General features: G+C 40.1%; 1 protein-coding gene across 12 annotated transcripts in view; it reads left to right on the top strand.

Annotated features, from left to right (window-relative positions):
- Nucleotides 1–25,091, top strand: part of Syne1 (spectrin repeat containing nuclear envelope protein 1) — a 461,878-nt gene that overhangs the window by 69,885 nt on the left and 366,902 nt on the right. For all 12 annotated transcript variants that reach the window (XM_050135800.1, XM_050135794.1, XM_050135793.1 and 9 more), the window contains one exon: nucleotides 14,981–15,042. In XM_050135800.1, the coding sequence (XP_049991757.1) occupies nucleotides 14,981–15,042 (62 nt within the window). The remainder of the gene's footprint in view (nucleotides 1–14,980; nucleotides 15,043–25,091) is intronic.

Below are 25,091 nucleotides of genomic sequence, written 5' to 3'. Positions count from 1 at the left end.
AAATTATTGCTCAGACTAATGTCAAGAAGCTTTTTACCTAATGTATCCTTCTGGTAGTATTTTGGCCTTTGGTGTTTGAAATATTTAAATCCCTGTTTCATTTAATTTGGATTTTTGTGTGTAATTTAAGGTACAAATCAATCTATCCTTTCCATGTATATACCTTATTTTCATATCATCTTTTAATGGAGAGATGCTCTCTCCATTGTGTATCCTTAGTACCTTGTTGAAAATTAACTCACTGTGTTTTGCATGATTTTTCCCCATGTTTCTATCCTGTCCCTTGCTGTGTCCATTTCTATTTCAAGACTGTATAATTTGATGATTGTAGCTTCACAAGACAATGTGAAATTAGTAAGGACGATTCATCCAGTTTTTGTTCTTTGTCTCTTCTCAGTTATCTATGCATTTTAAAAGTATTTTTTTTTATAGCTTAAGGTGTTCTTCAAGTCTGCCACTCTTTATTTTTCTGTCATGATGGTCTGTCTAGTCCTGAAAGTGATATATAGAAATCTATGTCAACCTTCATTTGTTAGTATTTGTTGTATATATTTAAGTACTCCAATGTTGAAGCACCCATAAATACGCAATATGTTATATCCTGTCTATTAATGAATGCTTGTCATTATATAATATGTGACATTTCTGACTTAAAGTATATATTGTTTGATACATATATCGTAACCTTTGGTCATTTTTATTCACAATTTTCTTAGAATTCATTAATCCATTCCTTCACTCCAGCCTATGTGTGCTATGAAGGTAATCTAGTGTATTAACTTTTTTAACTCTGTCCCCAGAATTCTATGTATTTTAATTAAGTAGTTAACCTATGTGTGTTTAAAGTTATTAGTAAATAAGGGCTTGTTTACTGAATGCCTTGCAGACCATCCCACTTTTCCGTTCTTTCTGTCTTCTGTCTCTTGTGAGTTGATGATTGTTTGCAAGGACATGCTTGCTTTCACCTTTATATTTTGTTTAAAAAATTCTATAAACTCTATTTATCTTTTCATTCATGGTTATCAGGAGATTTATATGAAACATTCTAAAGGTAAACTTTTGACTGTATGCTTAAAAATCTGTTTTAATTTCTCCCATGTTTTGTTATTGACATCACAATTTGCATCTTTTATTTCACTATATCACATTATCATAATCATAGTTATCTTAAATACTTTTGTTCTTAGTTTTTGCTTTGCTTAGAAGTTATTTGCATGGCCATCACAACACTGAGTGTTTCTAAATCTGTCTAGATTGCTAGCTTTACAGTGAATTTCTTCTTCATATTATCATACTATAATAATTTTCTATTTCTATTTGAACGACACATTTAGCATTTCTTTAAGGTAGACAGGAGTGATGAACTCCCTCAGCTTTTATCTGGAACAGTTCTTACCTCTTCCTTAAAAATACTTTGAATTCTTTGCCAGGCAGCTCATCTATCTTTATGTATTTAGAGTTACTATTGCTTTATTTTGCTCCTTTCATGGTATCATAAGGTTATTTGTGAATCTTCTGGGCGTCTCTTGGTGACTAAGAATTTGGAGTCACTGGCACCTCTTCCAGTCTTTGAAAACAAAACCATTTACCCACCAGTCATTCCGTCCAAAGATTGTAGGCAGAGCAGCTAAAGGCTTTTTTTCTGGTGTCTTAAAGCAGGATCAACTGGTGGTTGGATCATGGAATATATGGATCTATTGCTAGGGTACCCAGGGTCTGTCTTGTAACATTGCAATGGGTCAGAGATATTGTCCACTGTGATGAACCTGACAATGGAGTCCACAGAGAGTATTCTGAACTCTGAGCCCACAGCAGCTGTTTTAGTATTAGGGGAGGCCTTCGTCTGCATCCATGAAAGCCCGCCTCAGCTGAAGTAGAACAGGACCTGGGTCCACTGGAATCCTGACGCTGGGATTGTGGCATCACAAGAAACTGCTCAGTACTAATTCACAGGGCATGAAAAGGAACAAGAGTCAGTTCCTCTAACTGGGAAACAGACATGCACATGCTACTCCTTTGCTGCTCTGATCCCGGGCACTGGGACGAGCCGTTCCTGATGCAGATTTATGACTTTTAAATAAAATGCAATATCTAATCATGAACGGGTTAAAGTTTGGAATATGCTAATTGGTTATACCCAAAATACCAAATTTTAACAGTCCTTTAATTTATTTAGTCTCTCAAAATTTCATCCACGTAAGCCATGCAATTTAACCATATCCAACAGCTTCAGTCACACATTTATCAAGTGATAAGAGTTTTTTTTTTTATATTTTGCAGAATTTTGGCTAAGATTTCTTTGGTTCTAATCATTCAGAATTTCCATGAAATGATGTGCCTTCTAAAATCAATAGTATTAAAATACTGGAATGGGGCTGAGACTATAAGGATGTGATTTAAAAATACTCTTAGGCTTTGGCAAAAGGAAGAACATAGATATAAAGACTGTAACAAAAAGTACAACCAAGTCTGGTAGCAAAAGAATACAATACAGTTTCTTTCATAGGGAGTGGATATTTTGCAAATTATACCTTTCTGTGATTTCTTATTCTATTGCTTCCTTCTCTCATCCCCCATCTGTGTTGGTGGGATGTCCATCACCTATACTCGGGGAATTTGAAAGATAGCTAGTTTAAGACAACAGAGAGTGATGAGCCTATAGAAAACCAGAGGAAGTAAATTCCAGGCAAAAGCTTTGTTCTCATTCAGTGGTCTTCTTAGGGGCTGAAAGGATGGCTCAGTGGGTAAAAGAGGCTGTAGCAGTATCAAAGAGTTCCACAGTCGCCGGGAATGGTGTAGAACAAAGGCTTATGTATTTGGAGACAAACTTACAGTAGGGGTGGTGATCCACAGTTCACTGCATGCACTGGGAACTGGGAGCCGACTCCCGTAGTAAAGGGGAGCACACACGCTTTTTGTCTGCACTTATAGTACATGAGACCACACCCCAAATGAACCAGTATCTTAAAGGTTATTGGCTGAAGGAGTCCCCACAATACCAGCCCTTTGCTCTTGCAGAAGATCAGAAGTCAATCCCCAGCACCCACATTGGGCAGCTTACGACTACCTATAACTCTAACTGTAGGACAATCCCACACCTCTGACATCCATGCACACTCTCACGCATGTGCACTTACCCACATGTAGATAAACTTACTTCCATGTGATTAAATTAATTACAATTAGTAATTAAAAATAGTAAAAGTAGGACTTACACTGGGCCTGGTGGGGCACATCTTTAATCTTAGCACATGGGAGGCAGAAACAGGAGGATCATTATGAGTTGGAGGCCAGCTTGACCTATGTAGTAAGTTCTAGGCCGGCCAAGGCTACATACCGAGACCTTGCCTCAAAAGAACAACCCCCAAAAGCAAAACAAGATAGGTGGGAGAGGGAAATGTTTCTGGAGTTCAGAGCACTCGGTGCTCATCCAGAGGACCAGAGATTGGTTCCCGGCATCCATATGCAGGCTCCCAACTGTTCGTAACTCCAGCTCAAGGGATCCAATAGCTCCGACCTCAGCAGGTCACCTGCTCTCACACATACCATACACATATACACAACACACAACACACATCACAGACCCCTACACACAATTTTTTTTTAAAAAAGCACATTACACATCCCTCCTTGATAAGTCCTCAGTTCTTAATTTTTGGGCGCTCCTGGATGACCACCTTTATCAGCTGAGACATAGGCATCTCCTGCATTGAAACACCAACGGGGAAGGGTGGCAACATGGTGGTCAAGGAGAGAGGCGAAGTAGAGAGCAGTTGCTGGCGTTTCGTGGTGAGAGAAGTCAGAAACCGTGCTGGCTGTCTCCGAGTGTGGAAAGGCACAACAGGCCTGGCTGGTTCAACCTAGGAAGTGTATAAATCAGTAAGAAAAAATTCTAAGTAATCAGAAAGCTAATGTGCTTGGACTATTCGGACAACTTGATGTAACTGGCAGTCTCCTGACTGACGGCTGTGATCGTCTCCTTTTTCTTGCACCAACCAATGTGTTCACAGTTTTGAATCCAAGATACACAAAGAGGGCCTTAGGCACATTGAAGTAAGTGGAAGGGGCAGCGTGTCGTGGTGATAAAGGGCTTGGCGCTGGGTGTCTAGCCCACCTGGGGGGCAATACTTGATTCCTTCTGAATGTAATGTCTCTAATGCGACATGCGACAAATGAGAGCTGCGGCTCTCTTTGTCCTTTGGACTTAATAACTAGTACTGCCACGAACACAGCGGGCGCTCCGCAGGACAGGCTGGGCTTGTCCTCCAGTTCGGAACCCTCCTTCTCCATCACCCTGAAGCTGCCAGGTAAGTCCTGCTTCAGGACTCGCCCTCCACCTCTGAGCAGTCTCTCCCCTCCCGAGAGCCCACATCCTGCAGCTGATCAACAGTTGAAGTCTCTGTTCCTTGCTTCTATTGAGAACGTAACTCAAGACTACCTGGACCTCAGAGATAAAATCGCATCTCGGTTCGGCCTCTCCCTCCCCGCAGTCCTGCTTCCCTCGTACCCCTAACGTTGCGACTGAGAGCACATCCGCTAAACCCTCCCTCCAGAGAGTTTCCATAGATACGCATGATTACGGGGCAGCTGCAAAGGTGGCTATGTGTGGACGGGAAACAACGCTGCAGGCGCCTACGTAAGCCAGCTTCTGAGCACATCTGGCTGCACTCTGTTTCCTGATGAGGGGCCCAGGGCAGCAATGAGAGACTGAGAATCAGGATGGAAAAAGTGAGAGGAATAAGGGAGGCGGTCAAAATGTCACGGGGGCAGGGCACTTTTATTAGCTCAGAAAGATGCTGGAATACACGGGGCTTAGATAAGCAGTCAGATCTACCGCTCAGGTGTGTTCTAACCCGATCGTTGCTTATGTGGAAAATGGGGGCCACGATGATAGAAGGATTTCCCTAGACTTAGGCCTGTGCTTGCTGAGACACTACTCTGGACACTGGATCACCTGTCTCTAAGCTTAGAATAGTGTCTATCTTGCCTATTGTTGGCTCAGATGTTTTACCTGAAAATATTTTGGAAGCTTCTCTGGGCAATTAGTACACGAGAGTGGAGCAAAGTGATTGAAAGCCCAGGTTTGGGCACTAGACAGATGCGTATGGCTTGTCATTTGGTGTCATCGGTGCCTCCTTAGGCAAGTTGATTTACCTTGCTAGCCCCAGTATCCCAAACTATGCAGCTGGGCTGGAGGTAGGAAGGGCTCAGCCGTCCTCATGGTGTCTCTAACACAGCCCTTTCTTCCGAGTTAGGAGGAAGAGGCTCAGATGTAAGGAGTGCCATTTCCTCCTAGCTACAGTGGGTAGGAGGACTGATGGGGATAGGCAGGTATTGACGTCACCTCACTGAGCTGTTGCAACGTTTGAATCAGAGAAGGGAAGTGATAACTATCTGCAATCTCATGCCAGCCACACAGGCCCTAACTGAATGATAGAATCTTATTACCCAAATATAAACACAAGTACATTGCATAGAAGCTTACTCATGCATGGTGTTGGGCTGGGACCCAAAATATACACTAGTTACAGCTGATGCTATCTGTCAGTGAAGTCCCTGTGAGAAGACATGGCATGGGGTCATGGATATCAGTGGAAGATGCTCACTGACAGAAATGTCAGGATGGCACCACACTCCTGAAGCAGCTGGGAGCTACAGCCCTCTGGTGGTCATGTTGGTCATTACATGACTGATGACCCAGTGAAGTCTTTCAGGGTCCCGAGCTCACATGCTGGGAAGAAACATTTTGAGACTGAAATTTTCAACATGTCTCATAAAATTGCGGTTTAACTCTGTATTTAACTTTACTCTTTTAAACTCGGGTTTTTCTTTTCTTTCTTTCTTTTTTTTCTTTCTTTCTTTCTTTTTTCTTTTCTTTTCTTTCTTTTTTTTTTTTTTTTTGAGACAGGATTTCTCAGTAGCTATGGAGACAGTCCTGGAACTCACTCTGTAGATCAGGCACCTCATCTCATCCCCAGTGAGTGTTAACATTGTAATGTCTTTTGCATCTTGAAGAGATGGACACCATAAAATAAAAGTCAAAACATAGCAAGTTATTTTACATATATTTGGAAAATGATTAAAATATTAAGATGTCTGGCAATAAAAGAAGCTTGGCATGAAGTAAGAATGGAAAACAATATTAGCAATAATGCAAAATGAAGAGTCTCAAAAGATGAAAATATAAACTTGAACCTGATTAAGATAAAAGGTAAAGTTTAATGAGAAAAAATAACAAAAGCCAAATATTGAACACATACATTACAGAAAAGTTATACTTTCTCGGGAAATCATATTTATTTTTAAAGCCTGCACTGATTTTGAGGTACTATGTTCTTTAACAGTGTCATCCACTACATCCCCCCTTCCTCATCTACACTGAATAAAACAATGTATTCTGGTCCACATATAGTTCCTCATATCTATTTATTTATTGTGTGTATGTATTGGTGGGGACACCTGTGTCACTGCACACATGTAGAGTGTAGAGTTCATAGTACAACTTAATGCATGTACAACTCTTCTGAGTTGTACTATGCATGTATGTATTATGTATGTATGTGTGCATGTAGTATGTACTCCTAGCATGTGGATCTGAAGACTGAACCTGGTGGCAAGTGCCTCTAATTACCCATTGAGCCATCTCATTAGGCTGAACTTTAGCATGTGTTTGTATGAAGGTATTTCAGGAAACTTCCAATATTCCACTTCCTTCTGACCAGAAAAGGGGAGTCCATGGCTGTGGTGTTTTTACAGAATCAAGGGCAGTCCATCTGTCTGTGAAATGACTTTTTGGCACGTGGCACAATGGTCTAGCTCTTCTGTGGCCTCCGTGCTAGCTGGAAACGCGGCAGAATCAGCTGTCTTCATGGCATTCTCGTGTAGCTGAACAGAAGACACCCTCCGCCGCAGCGGTGGTCTTCCCCAAAGCTCCCTTGCTAGCACACGGTGGAGCTGGCTGGGGCATCTCCTCACCCACATTGTCTTCAACACTGTAACAGTCACGGGTTTGCATTTTTTTTAAACCTGATAAAGTATTTCACGCTGCTGCTGTTAATTTTTCTTTCTCACATAAAACATGGACTGTGCGCGATTTCTTTTGATTTCTGTATTCCATGCTAGACTTCAGGAACACCGAACCATCTTCTCAGTTTGATGCACACGAGATGGGTCCAGGGAAACGTGCCACACAAACAAACCAAAAAAAATAAATGAGTTTATATGTCTGGTTAAAATTAAATTAACTTATTGTAAGAGTCTGAAAACCTGAATATCAACTACTTTAAATTTCATTATTTTTTTAGACTTTATTGTATTTTATAAATATCTGTACTTATAGTTTTCTTTATAATAGTCATCTACCTATTTTCTTTTAAAGTTCATTTTATTTTTTTACTGGCACCTGATGCTTGCATACTATGAGGCAATGTTTGGATGTATCAATACGTTAGATAATGAGTTTGTGCAATTAACATAAACGTCACTTTTAACTTTCATCTCTGTCTATAAGGAGTACGTCTAAATGTACTGCTGAGCTTCTTCGGGGTGTAATGCATTATTATCAAAAGTGTTACCCTATAATGCCATAGAATACCAGAACTCATTCATACTATCCACGACCACTGACTCTTCCTTCTTACCACACTCCCTGGCCTGGGGTAACCACCACTCTACCCCTCAGTTCTGTGAGGTCAATTTCTTTATATTCTCATGGAAGAGAGTTCACAGGGTGTTCTCCCTCCGTCCCTCCCTCCCTTCCTCCCTTCCTCCCTTCTTCCCTCCCTTTCTCCCTCCCTTCTCTCTGTCTCTGTCTCTCTGTCTCTCTGTCTCTCTCCTCACAGTCCCTCCAGGTCCATAGTGGCATCTTTGTTGTTTAACCTCCACTTTGCTTTAGCTTCCTAGTTTATATCTGGGTCCATGACACAGGCTCTGCTGTGCTCAGCGGTTCCCTTATGAAATCCAATGAGATGAACTTGCAGGAATGTGTCAGTTCACCAGTTCTGCAGACACAATGCGTTCTAGTCGCATCACTGTGTGGCCGTTTTCTCTGCAAAAACTGCAGCGCACAGCAGCTGTATCCATAAGTAAAGGATGTCCAGAGTGTGGAAAACTTGCTGAAACAATTGCAATTTATTATGTTTATCTAGACCTAAAGGGCATTAAAGGGGCTGCCAGCAGGCACTGCCCCAGAAGACTCTGCTCTCTGCCTCTCTGCTTATGTGTGCTGGTTTGTCTCTTTAGTATGACTGTTTCTCTCCCAGGCACACATCTCCACCACGGTCCTGTATATAGACGCCTGTGAAGACATCCAGGCCAGCAGCCCTGTTTTCCATCCCAGAGTCTAAGAATTGTCACATGGCACCCATGACATTTATTAGGTGTGGCCCTCAACTGGGATCAAACACATTTACACTTCTTCAGAGAAAAGTATTCACATTAGATCAGATAAAAATAAGATTACAAATAGCTTGATTTGGGTTCTCACTACCGTGCCTCCTCAGGAGGGTAAATCTCTCCCACAAGACCCAAGTATTTCCCCACGGCTTCATCCCTGCAGCTAAGCCAGCGTACATCATCTGATGAGCATGCTACTAAATCATCCATGCTTAACTGTTTCCACCTAACAAATACAATTATTCAACTAACAAAATATACCGTCTAATTTTCCTTCGCTGAGAATGGCAAGTGGAAAATGTTATGAAAATTACTTCAGATTGTATTTTTAGCTGACAATAGCTTCCTCAAGCTTATCAATTATATATTTTATAATTTGTCCTGTGTTTTTTGAAAAAAAAAATAAATTTATTGTAGCAACATAAACCAAACACATATCAGGATAGACACACCTTCTCCCCACCCTTTTCTTTTCTATCATAAAAGATTAGATTTGACTGACAACATATGTCAGGTATCATGGAAAATTTCAATTAGGTTGGCTAATGTTATATAACTTCTAAATAACTTCCATTGAAGTTCTTAGCCTCACTGAATTTTGGCATTTTACAAACACCGTATTAGTTCATGCTGGGTCTTATGCACAGTAACTGATTTCTGTTTCTTGGCATTTTTTCCTTGCTATTCATTTCATCAGAACACCAAAATCCCAGAGGATGAGACTAAAGAAGTATACCTGGAATCTTCATCACAGAAAGAACACACACACACACACACACACACACACATTACACATTGTGTTAATGAGTCTGTCACATAAGTATACTCTTTTAGTTAATCTTTGTTACATAACAAACCCTTCCACAGTTTTGTGGCTTAAAACATTGACAGGCTGGGCATGGTGGCACAAGTCTTTAATGCCAGCACTCAGGAGGCCAATCAAGTGACTCTGAGTTTGAGACCAATGTTGTCTACATAGCAAGTTCTAAATCAGTAGGGTGGGGCTACAGTGAGTCCCTATCTCAAAAATAAACAAACAAAAATTTAAAAAACCAGTCACTTCTGGTCACAGAGCATGCTTGTCTGGTTAGTTATAAGCAAATATGGATAGATTTTTTAAAAGATACCTATCTAAGACAATGTGACAAGAAGGAAGTTAGGTGGTTGGGGAACAATCCGTGGAGAAAGCTTTCTTCCCATGAGGACCATGCACTGAAGTTTGTTGGAGTACAGAGGAACGTGAGCATCAGATGGCTTGCTGGACTCCCTGGGTTCCCCTGGGGCTGAACTCATCTGCAGGGCTGGCTGAACTCTAGCATCCAAGCTGACTTGTTTGATGGTTGGCGATGACTGTGAGATGTGACGTTTCAGGGCTCTGAAACAGACTGCTTTTCTGGTGCAGTAATTCTCAGACAGTAATCCTGGACACCAAGGTGGACTAGCTGCTGTCTTAAAACCTGGAATCAGAACATACAGTCACTATTGCTGCATTATTAATCCCATCAATACAATATGAGATCAATTTAAGGGAAGAAAAAGTATAGTTCTATCCTTTTGGTGGGATAAATTAGAAATTCATATTATAGGAACCACAAGAGTTTATGATTTGAAATTTAAATTTGATTTTGGGTTACCATTCTTTGTATTTTTCTACATGCAAAATACCTGTCTCCAAGATGCCAAAAGTCTCATCTATCACCAATCCAATCATTAAGCTCTGAATCCTAGCTTATGCATTGTATCTGGTTTCGGTACAGATGAAGCTTTGTGTTAGCACCTTCCCTCCATAGACCTGGACTCTAAACAGAGATTGTTTGCCCCCAGTAGTCTAACTACAATAATGAGACAGTCAGGAGGTTGCAATGGATGTTTATTTCTGTTCTAGACTGAACAGAATGGAGAGATGGTAGATATCAGATTCAAAGTCTTTTTGAACTTCACCAAGATGTATGCGGTCACTGTAACCTACTGGCAAGGATAGTCCTCCTGTTTCTGGTTAGCAGTAGTTCATGGCTGCAGTTCATGGTTTCTTAACCTTTATCCTAGTGACATAGCGCCATGAACCTGATGTCTTCTGTTCATTGGATGAACTGTGCTATCTCTTTAGTGTAAGTTGATTTACAAAACATATATTTGGCTTTCATAATCATGTAGCAAGCATTATCTATTGAGTCACCTCTCAAGCCCACATTATGAGTTAAAATATGTCATTTTCTCTATGACAATTCCTCCTTCCTCAGGTAAATGAGATGTCCAAGAGTATTATATAAGTGTCTCCATTAAAGATACTTTCAGGGCATAGCAACAATCTTCAGATGTAAATGCTGTGAATACTAACCTAAGGCAAGCCCCTTCTGAATTTAATATTCTTCTTATAGGGATTGACAATTTCAACACAAAATATGTCTGTTTGTTTACACAACACTTTCTCCTTTCAGTGCTCTCTATGTTAACTATGACAGTGATTAAAGATGGACCCACTTAGGAATTCACTATTTGACTTTTGATAATATTTACAGTTCTGATACAGTTTATGATGTCTATCAAGCATTAAGGTCTTTATGTCTCAGAAATACATTCTTAAAGAATCTGTTCAACATGTTAGAGTTAAAATAAATATGTAAACATGTATAAAATGCATGTGATTAGGATGAAATGGCAGTCTATACACTCCTTTATGGTCCCTGAAAGGCTGCTTGGAGTTCCTCTATTCAGTCTGACCATTCGGCTGCATTGCCGTGTGGTCCCAAGTAGGAACAAAGCCTTTCTTTGCAAGTGTGTCCATCTTTTCTTTCTTTGGCAGTGGGAGCGACAGGATACTAGAGATGGAAGTCAGGGCATGCTGAGCGAGCATGAGTTACATCTCAAGCTCACTGATGCAACGGTCTTCTTTGCGGTGTTGGGCTACATGAGGATGAATCAGTCAGACTTAACTTAGAGGTGGAAAAGGACTGGGGCTTGGAGGAGAGATATATTGGTATAGGAGAAATAGGAAGTTCAAACAGAAATTATTTATAGATTTACTGTGGGAGTGTGGAGGGTCAACGACTCAGGGATGATCTCCAACAATGGACTGAATAATGAGGAATCCCCTGTTTCTCTGAAAGAAATTAGGGTCCACGTATGGGGGAGAAAGAACATGGAGTTTTTGTTTTTCTCAGATTGGGTCATCACATTTAATATCAGAGTTTCCAGATCTATTCATTTTCATACAAATTGATTTTATTTTTCTTCATAGACAAGCAATGTTTCATTGTGTGTATGTAAACATAGATCCTAGCCTATGATGTGCATGTGTGCATATGTAAATGTAGCTCCTAGCTTATAATGTGCAGATGTATATGTAAATGTGGCTCTTGGCATATGATGTGCATGTGTACATACGTGAATGTGGCTCCTAGCCTATAACGTGCATGTGTGTATATATAGAAAGAAATCAAGAGAGGGTAGTACAGGACGAGAGGGAACACTATTGGAGATTAGGCAAGAGAGCACATGGGACGAGAAAGAGAAAGTGTTGGTGCTGGGGAAGGATGGAGGCAGGGAGGTAGTATGGGACAGACAGAGTAGGGAAGGAGAGCAACAGCAGCATGTTGTTCCAAAACATTCTAATGGTGTTTAACACACTAAAAATTAGTTTAAAATATAAAAACACAAAAGTACTATGATGAAGAGATAGTCAACGATGTTGAAAAAAATACAGGGAATAAAGCTGACATAAAATGAAGAGTTTGCTCTCTGTGGTTCTTGGGAGCAGGGTGCTGATTTCAGTTATGGAGCTACAGATAAAGTTCACTGTGTTCAAAATATACAATACCGAGAAAAGTATGAAAAAGACACGAGATAGGCTGTGTGCATAGTAATAACACTTGAGGCTACATCACAAGGTTCTGAAGGGCAGAAAACAGAACGACATCACTCAGATTACTTCTAAGCACATTTAAATGGTGACATGTGCACAAAGGAACCTTACTGGCTATGTCACAAGTTGATTCCTTGTCGATAGCAATATAGAAACAGCTTATACTTGTGTTTTGGATGAGTTTGAGCTTTGCTGCAGGATTGTGTCTCTTCTGCAATTTAAATCTCTTAAGTTATCACAAAGAGATTTAGTTGGCAAGTCTGGAAGTGAATAATTTCACTTTTACATTTAAAAATGAGAATTTTCTGAAAGAAAAATGTAAGTGAAGACTGCACTTTCGTTCCGTGTCTGCCCAGACCTGAATAATCACATAGGAGCTATATTAATTACAACACTGTTTGACCAATGGCTCAAGCATATTCCTAGCTATCTTACATCTTAAATTAACCAATTTCTGTCATTTTATATTTTACCACGAGGCTTGTGGTTTGTTACTTCACTCTTGTATATTGGGCATCTACATGGCATCTGCCTGACTCTGCCTTCTTTCTTTTTGCCCTCCGTTTAGTTTTCCCGACTAGCTCTATTCTGCCCTGTCATAGACCAAAGCAGCTTCTTCATTAATCAATGGTAATAAAACATTCATAGCATATAGAGGGGAATCCCCCATCATCTTCTCTTGTCTAATTAAAAAGGAAGATTTTGACTTTAAATAGTAAAATTACAAAACAGGTATTGAATAAGAATTACAGTTGCAATATTTCTTTGTGAGTCTAAAGTTTTATACCTAATTTGTCTTTTATCATAACTAAGGAAAAATATGACTATCTGTCTTCAACTCCATCAAAGACCCCAGAAGGATATAACATTATCTCAGTAAATAGAAGTGCATTGTAAGCAACTTCGAAAACTCTAGAATTGATAGAGATATCTTGCTGCCTGGACAGTCACCCAAAATTTTTCTGTAATGTTGACACATCCATCTTCAGCCTACAGGCCCATAGTATCCTGCAGACTTTTCCATGAAGCAGGAAATTTCAAAGACAGTTGTGCCTATACTGGCAGTTTGTCAGTCACTTTCTTCTGTGTCCTGCAGAATGTCTAGCAGACTCTTTAATGAAGCAGGAACCCTGAAGGACTGTCTCACGTTTTTTGGCAAGTTCAGCAGTCATTTTTCTGTAGGTCCTGCATGTCCAGTTTATACAGCATACCATCAAGTATTCCAGGAAAGAGCAGTTTCTTGCCCAAATGTCTAGCCTTTTTATATTGAAGGCAAATTTTATAATGAGTTTCTTCAGTTCCTATCAACCTCTCTGAAGTAATTAGTGCTGACAGAAGCAGATATGCCTTACTACTGAGAAAAGTCTAAATTTTTAAAACCCTTTAAATGTATGTTCTGTAGGTTCTTTTAAGTGTTGAAGGTTATCTATATAACTAAAATATATCTCTACATATTTAGAAAACTAACATGACTCTAAGTTTGATTATTACAGATGACTATCTATTAATCTGTATTTAATTATACATTATATTTTTAATGAGCTGTATAAATACAATACTTTAAACAAGAGCAGAAATATATATATGTATATATAGTATAAAAATCAACCTTAAATTTGTAGCAGTAGACCAAGATCCATACCAATACAAAATATTCATCTCTATATCATATCTTCCTTAATTTTTTAACAAGAAATTGACTGTGACCATTAATCATTTATAACTAACCCTTTTAAAATGAAAATAAAACATTTATAAACAATCATCTTGGGAATTTGGGCATTGTTTTTCAAAACTGCTTTGTGCTGTTTGTTGAGAGAAATATTTTAAGGGTTCATGGAGACCTTTCAAGGGGTCTTGTTCCATCAAACCACATTATCCTGGAAGGAATCCACAAGTTAGCCCCAAACATTTGAGAAACATCATGTAAATGGAGACGGCACTTTTGTTCCCCGGCTGTCCAGACCCAAATAATCACATATGCTTTATGGGGTGACTCCACACACCCCACCTTGCTTTTCCATCTCCATCTCTGTCTCCCTGGCAGACTTCATGTATTCACGTCCATCTGTCCCTTCCCTTCTCACCTAGCACTGACTGTATCCTCTAACAGAGGAAACTGGTGCTTTCGTTTTTCTCAGTGAACTTTTACTTCTAACAGACTTGTTGAGGGGGATTTATTGGTAAGCTTTGAGTGAATGAAGCTAACCATAGGGCTAGCCTATCACACACCTAAGATATTTGCTAATAAGTTTTATGATAATGACTTAGTAATTATTTGAGAATTTCATACAATGTATTTTTATTATAGTCATCTCTTTCAAGTCTTCCCAGATTCAGTATCACCTCCCTAAGTCCAATTTGTGTTGCTCAAGTACTCTAATGGAGGTGGGCCTGCCTAGGAGCAAGGCTAACCTACAAGGGATTTGACCTTTATAGACAGAGGCCAACAGCTCTTCATCTAGGCCATGAGACATCATGGCCACTGCTTCCACTCCAAGCTGGAATTTTAACTGACTTGAGCTTTCCAATAACATTATAAAGATGGGTTTAGTTATTTATGTACGTAGAACTGTGCTGAACCTTCAGGATAACGATTAGTAGTAAATTGAGCTGAAGATAAAAGAACTTTATAATCTCTTTTAGAGTTGTATAAGCAAGTATTTGGTGATGACCTTTGTAAGGTATTCGATTATCTAACCAAAGCTATCCTTTGCCTTCTAGATGAACAAGAGATTGTACAGAAGCGCACCTTCACAAAATGGATCAATTCCCACCTGGCTAAGGTAAAGAAAACCTTCCAGAGTTAGAGGTTCATCTTATAGGAGCCAACAATAATATGTTGTTAATGAATCCCACAAAGAGCACATTGTAAAGGACGGTTGCTGTCACCACTCCTGACAGGGATGTTGGTGGTATTATGGGTTGGCTATCTGCTCCCTAAGTGTGGAGTTTGATAACCACCTCTGGGAAGAAATGAGGTGACAGCTGGTAAAAAGACACTCTTTTATGTAATTTTTATGAACCTTGAGAAAATAATTCATTCAGTTGCTGCTTCTATGGAACGGTATGTGTCATGTACAGAGAGAGAATTTGTGCTGGATTTTTGTTTGGTTGTGTCTGTTCCAATTAGTACTGAAAGGAGCAATGAATGAGTTGTCCTATGCAAGGAGCTTTATTTGAGAAGGTCTTGACAGGCTTTTGGTCTTTGGTGAGAATATATCCTAGGTAGAAGGGCACTAGAAACACTGAGATCATCTGAGAGAATCTACATTAGGTTGTGAGGTGACCACGTGTCCACAGGTGGCACTGTCTTTGAAAACAAAGGATGATACAAAATGACCTTTGATCTTAGCATGACACCACAAAAATTATTCTCCTATGTTGCTGATTGAAAAAAAAAAAAACAACAACAAAGCAAGAGACGTCATTTTTAAAAAATAGACTCAGTTGAAAGGACAGTTGTCTGAATTCTGTGGAGAGTGGCGCTTGGGAGTCTTCTTCCTGGGACATTTCTACTGCGGTGTGAATCTCAAATATTGCTCAGAAGTCCAGTGGTTCTGCAAGGAACGCTACTGTCCCACAGTCTCAGGGATCAACCTGCCAGGATATTCACTTGTTTTGTTCATGAAGGCCTTATGGGCTCCTTACTGGCTTCTTCTAATGTCCTCACACGAAAGCGAGAGAATGAGCTGTGTTCTCTCTTCCTGTAAGGACCGTCCATCACAACAGAGACCCACCTGTGACCCGGCCTGAGTCTAATTGCTAGGTCAAGGCTCTGCCTCTAAACACAATCACACCTGGGTAGAGGGTTTCAACATCAGGATTTAGAGGGTATCCAAACATCTTACCTACAATAGGCCCCCAAGTTTGGTCTGACGTCTTTAGACTTGAAGCAAATGAAAACTCCTCTTACATTCCTAATACACATGGGAACTCAGCCGAGGGACAGAAGTCGCATGCCTGTCTCTGTGTCGTGGCTGACATTTCCCTATGTAGTAGTCCCTAATATAGATAGCGTTGTGTATTGGGGCTGCTGAAGGTCATCTGACAACTAACCCATTTGGACAAAGCTAAAGAGCACTGCATTCCTTTGTCACATGCCTCATGTATACTTCCTGCAGGTTCTGTTGACATCTATCAATGAAAGTAAGAATAAGAACCAATACCTCAAAATTGCTATGTTTTCTATTTTTTCTGATAATCTAAATGTTAGTTTTAACTTTCCATAGTAGGCCATGCCATTTCATCTCCGTGAGCATTAAAGGAGAAAAATGTTGAAATAACCAGAAATAGATAAACTTATTTCTAGAATGCAGCATATAATGTCCAGAATTCCGACAGTCTAAGGGCTTAGGTACAACAACCATAAGAAATTTTGTAGATTTAAACTGTAATGATAAACCCTAATTCTTGTGATAGTATTTTAGTAATTTAACAAACTATAATTATTTAAAAATACTTTAGAGAATAATTTAAATGCCTTTTTAAAGGAATAAATCTATTTCCCCAAAATCAAATCAGGAAATTGACTACATCCCAAATCATCTTTCATAACAGATCCTGGCAGGTATATGAAGAGGAATACACCGCTGAGATACAAAAATGTTGGTGTCTCTGTCCTCTCTGAGGTCGTCCAGTTTTGGGTTCATGAGGTCATATTCAGAGATGCTCATAGAAGTTAATTTCAGGAGGTGTGTGTGTGTTATGTATGTGTGTGTCCTGTGTTTTGTGTGTGTGTGTGTGTGTGCTGTGTTTTATGTGTTGTTTGTATGCACGCATATGTGTGTGTGCATGCTCAGCTGGAGGCCAGGAGCTGACGTGAACCTCTTCAATCAGTCTCTCTCTCTCTCTCTCTCTCTCTCTCTCTCTCTCTCTCTCTCTCTCCCTCCCTCCTTCTCTCTCTCTCTCTCTCTCTCTCTCTCTCTCTCTCTCTCTCTCTCTCTCCCTCTCTCCCTCTCTCTCTCTTTCTCTCTTTTGGATGCAGGGTTTATTTCTGAATCCAAGCTCATGATTCAGACAGTTTGAAAGATCTACATTTTATTTTATTTTTGGATGGCCTGTGAACTCCAAGGACCCTTCTCCCCCTGCCAGGTCTCTGTTTAAAGGCACACTCTACTGTGTCTGGATTTTTCTATGCCTGCTAGGGATCAAGCTCAGGTCCTTGTGCTCAGGAAGCCAGCATTTTGCATGCTGAGTCCCTGTGCCCTAGGGTTTTTGATTGGAATATTTCATTTGTGTTTTTTGACTCCTCTCCTCAGTTGTGGCTCTATAAATGATTTGTAATTATATAATCAACTCTGTTATTGATGGCAGGCATTCCATTCTGCTGTGACAATTTTTTATAGATATTATGACAGCAGTCATGAAGAGATCGCATGTAGATAAGTGTACAATATGGTTCTTGGAAACACACTTTTATTAGCTCATCTATCTTAACGAAGTAGAGGAGAAACCTAAGAATTTTCTGTGTATAATTTTATGCTACTTTTAGTACATTGCAATAAAAATTTTAAATTTGTGTGCATAGTTATACTTTTCATAGATTTGTTTCGGACTCTGTATGTCTGCAGTTATCTAAATCACAAGTGGCCAATATCGTGCTATATAGTTTTAGATAAACCAGCAGTGGCTTCATGGAACTGACCAGTCTTAGATAAACCAGCAGTGGTTTCATGGAACTGACCACATTTCTTTCCGAGATGAAACTTCTGTTTAGGTGAGAAAACGATAATTCTCTTTTTATTGATAAGAAACCTGAACCATTCTGTTCTTTAATTCTGCTAATTAGAGGAAGGAAGCAGGAGTTTTCATAATCATTACCCTGACAGAGACGTCCAGGGAGAGTTGTTCAAGTCCAGGTTCCACGTGTGTGCTTGTCTTAGCCTGAATCACGAAGTCTGATTTTACATTGTAGCAATGCTGTGTGCTGAGTACACATGTCCCGACCATGAACCTCAGCCCCTTTATATTTTATCTCGTTTAATTCTCACAGCAAGCAAGTGTTTCATTTGCATTAATTTATAGGCCAAGTCCTCAAAGCTCAGCGTTAATTAATAAGCCTGGTAATTCAGCAAACGACAAAGTTGTGGTGTGAGCCCAGAACTCCTAAATGTGGGTGTTGTAGGCCAGGTTAGCTGCAGTAATGAAATATCATAGGCAGCAAGGCTGGCATGACAGCTTCTACCTAGTTCTGAATCCCAAGAAGCCTGAGGTCAAGGTGCTGGGGGACTTGGTCTTCCTAGCTTACGGGCTGCTGTTCTCTCTGTCTTCATTCGGTGGAAAATGAACTCTGGTCTCTCTCCTTCTTGTTCTAAGGATGCTCATCAGTCTTTTCCTTCATGATCTTAGCTTAATTAATCCAGATAATTAAGATATCTGTGAGTATTATGGTCTATTCCCCCTGTTCTCTCTTCATATAAAGATACTGGTCACACTGGCTTAAGATCCATGATATGACCCCATTTCCACTTGATTAACTACGTACAGACCCTATTTCCAAATACAGCAGCATTCGACAGTAATGGGAACAGTAACGCTATGCACTGTGGGAACAGTAACGCTATGCACTGTGGGAACAGTAACGCTGTGCACTGTGGGAACAGTAACGCTGTGCACCGTGGGAACAGTAATGCTATGCAGAAGACATCTATTAAGAGCACCTTTTGTTTTATACCAAATTCGATTCAAGTATTACTTTAAAAGAATCAGTTAGGATTTCCAGGTTAAAGATTTGTAGACCTATGATAATTAAATTAAGTGATGTGTTCACTTTAATGGCTGTTTTCATTTTCCCAGTTGCCTTTCCACCAAGAGTATATTACATGAAAACACTTTCTTTTTTTTTTTTTTTACATTGATGCAGGTTTTTCTTTTCTTTTAAAAAGAAAAGGAATTCATGAATCTGGGAAAAGTATCAGAGGGTAAGAGAGCAGTTGAAATGTACAAATGGAGAATTATTTGACAAATCACATTATATGTATGTATGACATTTCAAATAATAATCTATTAAATAAAAAGTAACTAAAATCTTTATATTGAAAACACTTTCTTAATTGAGTTTCACTCCCATCCCTTTCCTTGCATACACTGGACCTATTTGTGAACCAATGCAAGAAGACAACAGAGCAAAGCTTCAGTTAATGCCCACATTCACCCCATCCCTCACTTGTTTTCTTAAAGCTATAGTACCAATGTGAGATCATGAATATGTTAAGTAGCTTGCTTTTAAGAGTTTTCGAGTGTATACACAAACCAGCACATCACCTCAAACACTATAAATAGCTTCAATTTTTAGCTGTTGATTATGCCTTAATAAATCTAGGGGAGCTGAATTGATAATTAGCTATTTCCAAATGTGCAATTAAATGCTTACAAAAGAAATTTCTCTCAAAATGCATCACATTCAGTAGCTTGGAAACTTTTAGATTATGGATAATGGGAGTTCAAAGCTCACAAGGTTTATGGAGATTAATAAATATTGTGATAAAGGCTGTCATAGTTTCCTCCTGCAAACTATATTATGTTCATATATTGACACATATTTTGGAATGCTGTTTGACAGCTCAAGTGATGTTCTAGGTACTGAAAGCGAAACCATGAACAAAACAGAGAAAGACTTTCTGACTTTCTGTCAACAGTGTAGGTAGCTAAAGGTGACTGGATCCTGGGCGAGTTTTGAAAAGAAGCTAGTACAATTTGAGAATGGATCCGCAACTGGGTATGAGCAATATGGAGGTGTCCAGTACAGCCCCGGATGTGCTATGGAGAGGAAATAAGTGAGGACATGTTCTGGCTCTGTGCCACATCGGAGAAAACATGTTATTGTACAAAAAAAAAAAATCATTACCAGCAGAGTGTCTCTGGTACACTTGAAGCTGTGCCAGCAGATGGGGGAAGCCTTTGGGACCTTTATTTGATGTTGAATTAAATAATCAGGGAAGTGGAAATGGCTTTGCTCTCCACTAGAGGAAATGAAATAGAATGGAAGTTTCTTCCCGCCGCTGCCAAAGCATGGTGGAAAATAATAGCCAGAGCGCATCCATGCATGAGAAACTGATGCATGCAAAATCTCAGAATTACCTGGCTTGTGGAGCTGGTGGGAATGGTTTTGATTGCCTAGATGGCATGGCAAACTCTTCTAGATGATACGTTAATTTTAGTTAGATGCCACCTGTGGGGGTTATTGTGGTCTTGACCAATGTGGTCCAAGACTAGCCTGGTACTTTGATAGATTTTTGGTGTAGTAGGCTCTTGACCAACCTTTCCAGAGGGGACTCACCCGGACATCTGCTGGTCCACCCCTCTTCCCATTCTGTTCTTCTCTCTGTTCCTGTTGTTTTCTGTGTTGTCCCCACCCTGAAGATAACCATCAGGGAATGAGGACTCCCTGTGTGGGCTCTAGGATGGAAAACTTATCCTCTAAACTCTCCGGTAGCCTGTATCCTTCCGTGAGCCATATGTAAGTCAGATGGAATAGTTTGTCTGTTTCTGGGAATGAGGGGCCATCTAACTGGACAGAGGGCTCAGGGATGCATAGAACAAAACTATGGCCATTCCTTTTCTCAGCACCTCCCAACACTATGTGCAGAAGGCAGTACTGTGAATATACCAGGCCATGGCCATGTGCCATGCTTTGCAAACCTTAGTTTTGTTTACAGTATGTGTCCCACCTAAAGCAAGTAGCCATCTGTGGCCTGAAATTCTCTTAGAGATTTTCTAATCTGGGTTTACTGGTCACTAAATATCTAACAATCAGTAATATAATACTAGTAAGGAAATACATGTCACACACACACACACACACCTATTCACAGCATAGTCGTATACACACACAACCTTACCACACACTTTCATTAGCAAAAGTTTACTTCTGGCGTGCATGCACACCCACACACATATAAATATTTTTTTAAAGGAGGGAGATATTTGATTTTCTTGCAGTCCCTAAAGGACGATAATGGTACTTGTTACAGAGCACCTCTACTGTGGTGGAGGCAAAGGCAGACTGGAGTAGAAATGGGGAGCCCCACCCTGCTTCACGCTTTGGAATGACTGCAATACCCAAGGGCTCACCAGACAGCGTCAGCTCCTTAGCCGCGGAGACCTGTGCACATTCTCTGAGTTTCTAGGACTATGAGAGGACAGGGATCCTTTTAGAGCCGCATCACAGGACACGGACCTTATCTAAGGAAAGTTTTAGAAAGAATGGCTCAACAGAAAAGCCCTTCACTTACAGTGCAAGAAGTCCGTTTTTGAACTCCTCAGACTTGGCCAAAAAATGTTCTGATTCCACTGAATATGGATTGCTAAAACCAAAGGCGACTGTGATGAGTAAGACTTCTAAATATTCTCCAAAAAAAAAGACAACATAGCATAATCGTGGTCATGGTTCTATCAGTTCTTGAAAAGCAGTGGGAACAAAGCGATAGCCTTCACTTTCTGTTACATCAGGCTCCAATCAGTTGTCCTCATTTCTCTCTGCCTTTGGGTTTCCACCCCTATGATCCAAATCCGGCCAAAGAGTCGTCTTGGTGCTGTATCTATACATGTAACCACAGATATACTTCAGCTGAAAGATTTCATATCTGTCAACTGAGAAATAATTGTGCCATGGTCATCAAAGATACTGTGTGCTGGGCAGAAATATACTTGATATAAAATGTGGTTCTTTTTCATTCTGAAGCGAGTTTGGACAAATGGATATATTTTATTGATTCCACCCAACATTTACTTGCATTCCCTGAGTCATCCAAGCAGGCAAGCCAGAAACACATACGAAGTCTGCTGTGTTTCCAACAGCACTTAAGGGAGCTCACTCCTGAAAGGGGGGAAGGATTCAAGAGTTAAATCCATGCTGACAATTTTGTGAAGATCAGGAGACCCATTGAGGTTGGCCACAGCTAAGAAGGAAAGGAAAGAAGAAAAAAAGGAAGATGGGGGGAAGAAAAAGGAGGGGAATGGAAAGGAAAAGAGGAAGAGAAGGAAGGCCAAGGAAAGAAGGATATAGAGAGAAAAGAGAGTGGAGAGGAAGGTTGTGAGTCAGACTGGCAAACCTTAGAGGATCAAAGGACTGGGGCAAGAGGAGAAGGGTGTCAGCAACCCCAGAAAGAGGACAGTGGGCTGAGGACTGTCCAGCAGTCGCTGTGGATTATCCTGAAGGCCAGTTCCAGAAGCACCCAGGAGCACTGTGCTCCAAAGATGGAGAGAGATGTGTGTGTGTGCGGTGCCAGATTGTGTGTCCACACATCTTATCATCTCTGTATGTTTTCATTTCTGCATATTACCACCCATACATGTTACAGCCCATGCGTGTTACCACCAAGACATGTTATCATCACCATGTGTGATATTATATATGCATGCCATCACACATACATGTTATCACCGTGAGTGCTATCATCTATGCATGTCATCATCCTTGCATATTTTTTACCCTTGCAATATCAAAGCTTTGGTGCCAAAGTTCTTGTAATGTTTATTATTTTGTGGAAATTTCCATTTTCTTTTAGTTTTCCCTAGGTATCCAGGTAAAACTTTATTTTTATTTTGTCACTAAATTTATCATATATTTATGAGCTTTTCCTTCTGTTTCTCTTGCTTTAAGTTATTAGGATACAAGTTGGTACTTTGAGTGATACCTGTATTCTATTTATAATGGGGATAAATGGATAATACAATAATTTGCCTGAAATCACATTGGTTTTTATTGCAACAGCTTTTTTATTCTAAATAATTTGACTTAAGTTTTTGGGATATAAAGTCTATTAAGTTTTTGCTATATAATAAGGAAGCAGCGTGAATGGTGGGATCCAGCAAGGAATGACTGAAAACGCAAAGGCTGCTATTTTTGAACATGTATTTCACAGCATGAGAACAAAATGTGTTCAGCTGTTCATTTCAAAAAGAAAGAGAAATCCATTTAAAATTAGAACTATAACATTCAGCCTCCATAATTCATGCAGTCAGTGAAAGAAACAGAAATGCTTCATGCCCGCGGGTGGAGGAGAAAGTGGACCTCAGTGGAACAATGTGCGTCTCAGCATCTCTACATAGAACACACTTTTTAAAATAAAAGAAGAGAGACAGATGGTTGAAAGTGAAGCATTAGGCCTTTAACAAAGTTCAGCAGGAGTCAGGAAAACATGGAGCTTGAACTCTGACAAAGAGACCAAGTTTTGTTTCTGGGACTCAATGTTGAGCCCATCTCTCCCCAATGGGACATTGACATGAAATCCTTACTGCTTTGCCTACTGCTGGCTCTCCCAAGCACTCTGATGAACTCCAGCCTCCGCAGCATCTCAACAGTGTTCAACGTGATAACATTAGAGATACTGGTAACTTGAAATGGCCTTTTTCTTTTGCATACAGGAGCAGAGAGGGTTCAGTGATCATGTGTACTGCCTGTACACTTAGGGTCTCCTGACTCGGGCTCCTCTGAGAGGAGGTGTGCTGAGTACTGCTCTGTGAGTTACAGCACAACCCGCTGCACACTTCAGGAACACCCTGTGTGGTCCTATAGCCTAGGGGGAAGTGCCCTCCAGAGCCCGAAGCTCCTTGAGTCCCATCAGATGCCTTGTTCATGGTGAAGTGGCACTGTTCCCCTTAGTCTGGGGCAACCCCTGATGTTTGTCTAGTTCTGCTGTGAACTCTGTAACTTTTTAGTTCACAGTGTCCTCTTTGCTTTTCATCTGACACCAGCTCACCTTGTTAAAAACTCTTCTTCTAGAAAGGATCTGGCACATAAATTAAAGCCTAAGCATTAAATATAATGAGGTTTTAATTTTTTAACTTATTGAAAATATATTTTTATAAAAAATATTCTGATTACAGTTTCTTCTTTCCCAATTCCTTCCAGTTTCTCTAGGCTTCCCCACTCACCCAATCTACATCCTTTCTTTCTCATTAGAATACTGACATAATTAATAATAACATAAATAAATACATAGACCCAAATAGTACAAAACAAATGGAGAGAAAAACAGGCACAGAAAAAGCACAAGAAACATATAGAAATGCTGAGACATGCAAATTTGTACATACAAAAAACCACATAAAAACAAAATTGCAAGCCTTAGTAGATAAGTAAAAGATATGTAAGGGGGTAAAATCCTTTAACCAGAAAAAGCACTGAGTAGGATCAAAAACCCATTGCCATTGTTCTTGAGTTCTGATTGCTCTTTGGGCTGATGAGGGAGGGGGACTTGATTGGGAGAGGGGGAGGGAAATGGGAGGCGGTGGTGGGGAAGAGACAGAAATCTTTAATAAATAAATAAATAAATTTAAAAAAAAGAAAAAAGAAAAAGCACTGAGACAAAAACCATCCACGAACAGCACTGAGTTTATTTTGTGTTGGCCATCCCCAGTGAGACCCCACTGGAGAAAAGTAATTTTTCTTACATGAGCAGTTATCAATTACAGATAGCTTCTGGGTTAGGGATGGGGGCTTGTGTCTACCTCTCCTCTCAGCATTAGGATCTCATCTGTGTTAGACCTGTGCATGGCCATGTGTGCTGCCAAACACTCCATGAGTGCATATGTTCCTCATTCCTGTCATGTCCCAAGGCCTTGTTTCCTTGGTGTCTGCCTCCTCTGCTTCAGAGTTCCCTGAGGGGAGTGATATGGTGGAAACATCCTACTTATGTCTGAGTGTTCCAAGATCTCTTGCTCTCCATGCATTGTCCACTTGTGGGTCTCTGTATTTATCCCCACTTACTGCAGGAAGAAGCTTCTCTGATGGTGGATGACAGAGCAAGATACTGATCTGAGTACAGCAGAATGCCATTAGGAATCATTTCATTGCTATGTTCTTTAAGCAGAACACTAATATTTTGCC

Source organism: Alexandromys fortis, unplaced genomic scaffold, assembly GCF_014885135.2.
Source record: "Alexandromys fortis isolate MF-2015 unplaced genomic scaffold, M_Fortis_MF-2015_v1.1 scaffold_23, whole genome shotgun sequence".
Taxonomy (NCBI): Eukaryota; Metazoa; Chordata; class Mammalia; order Rodentia; family Cricetidae; genus Alexandromys; species Alexandromys fortis.
The sequence above is the reverse complement of the archived record's forward strand: the minus strand, read 5'-3'. Positions and strand labels throughout refer to the sequence as shown.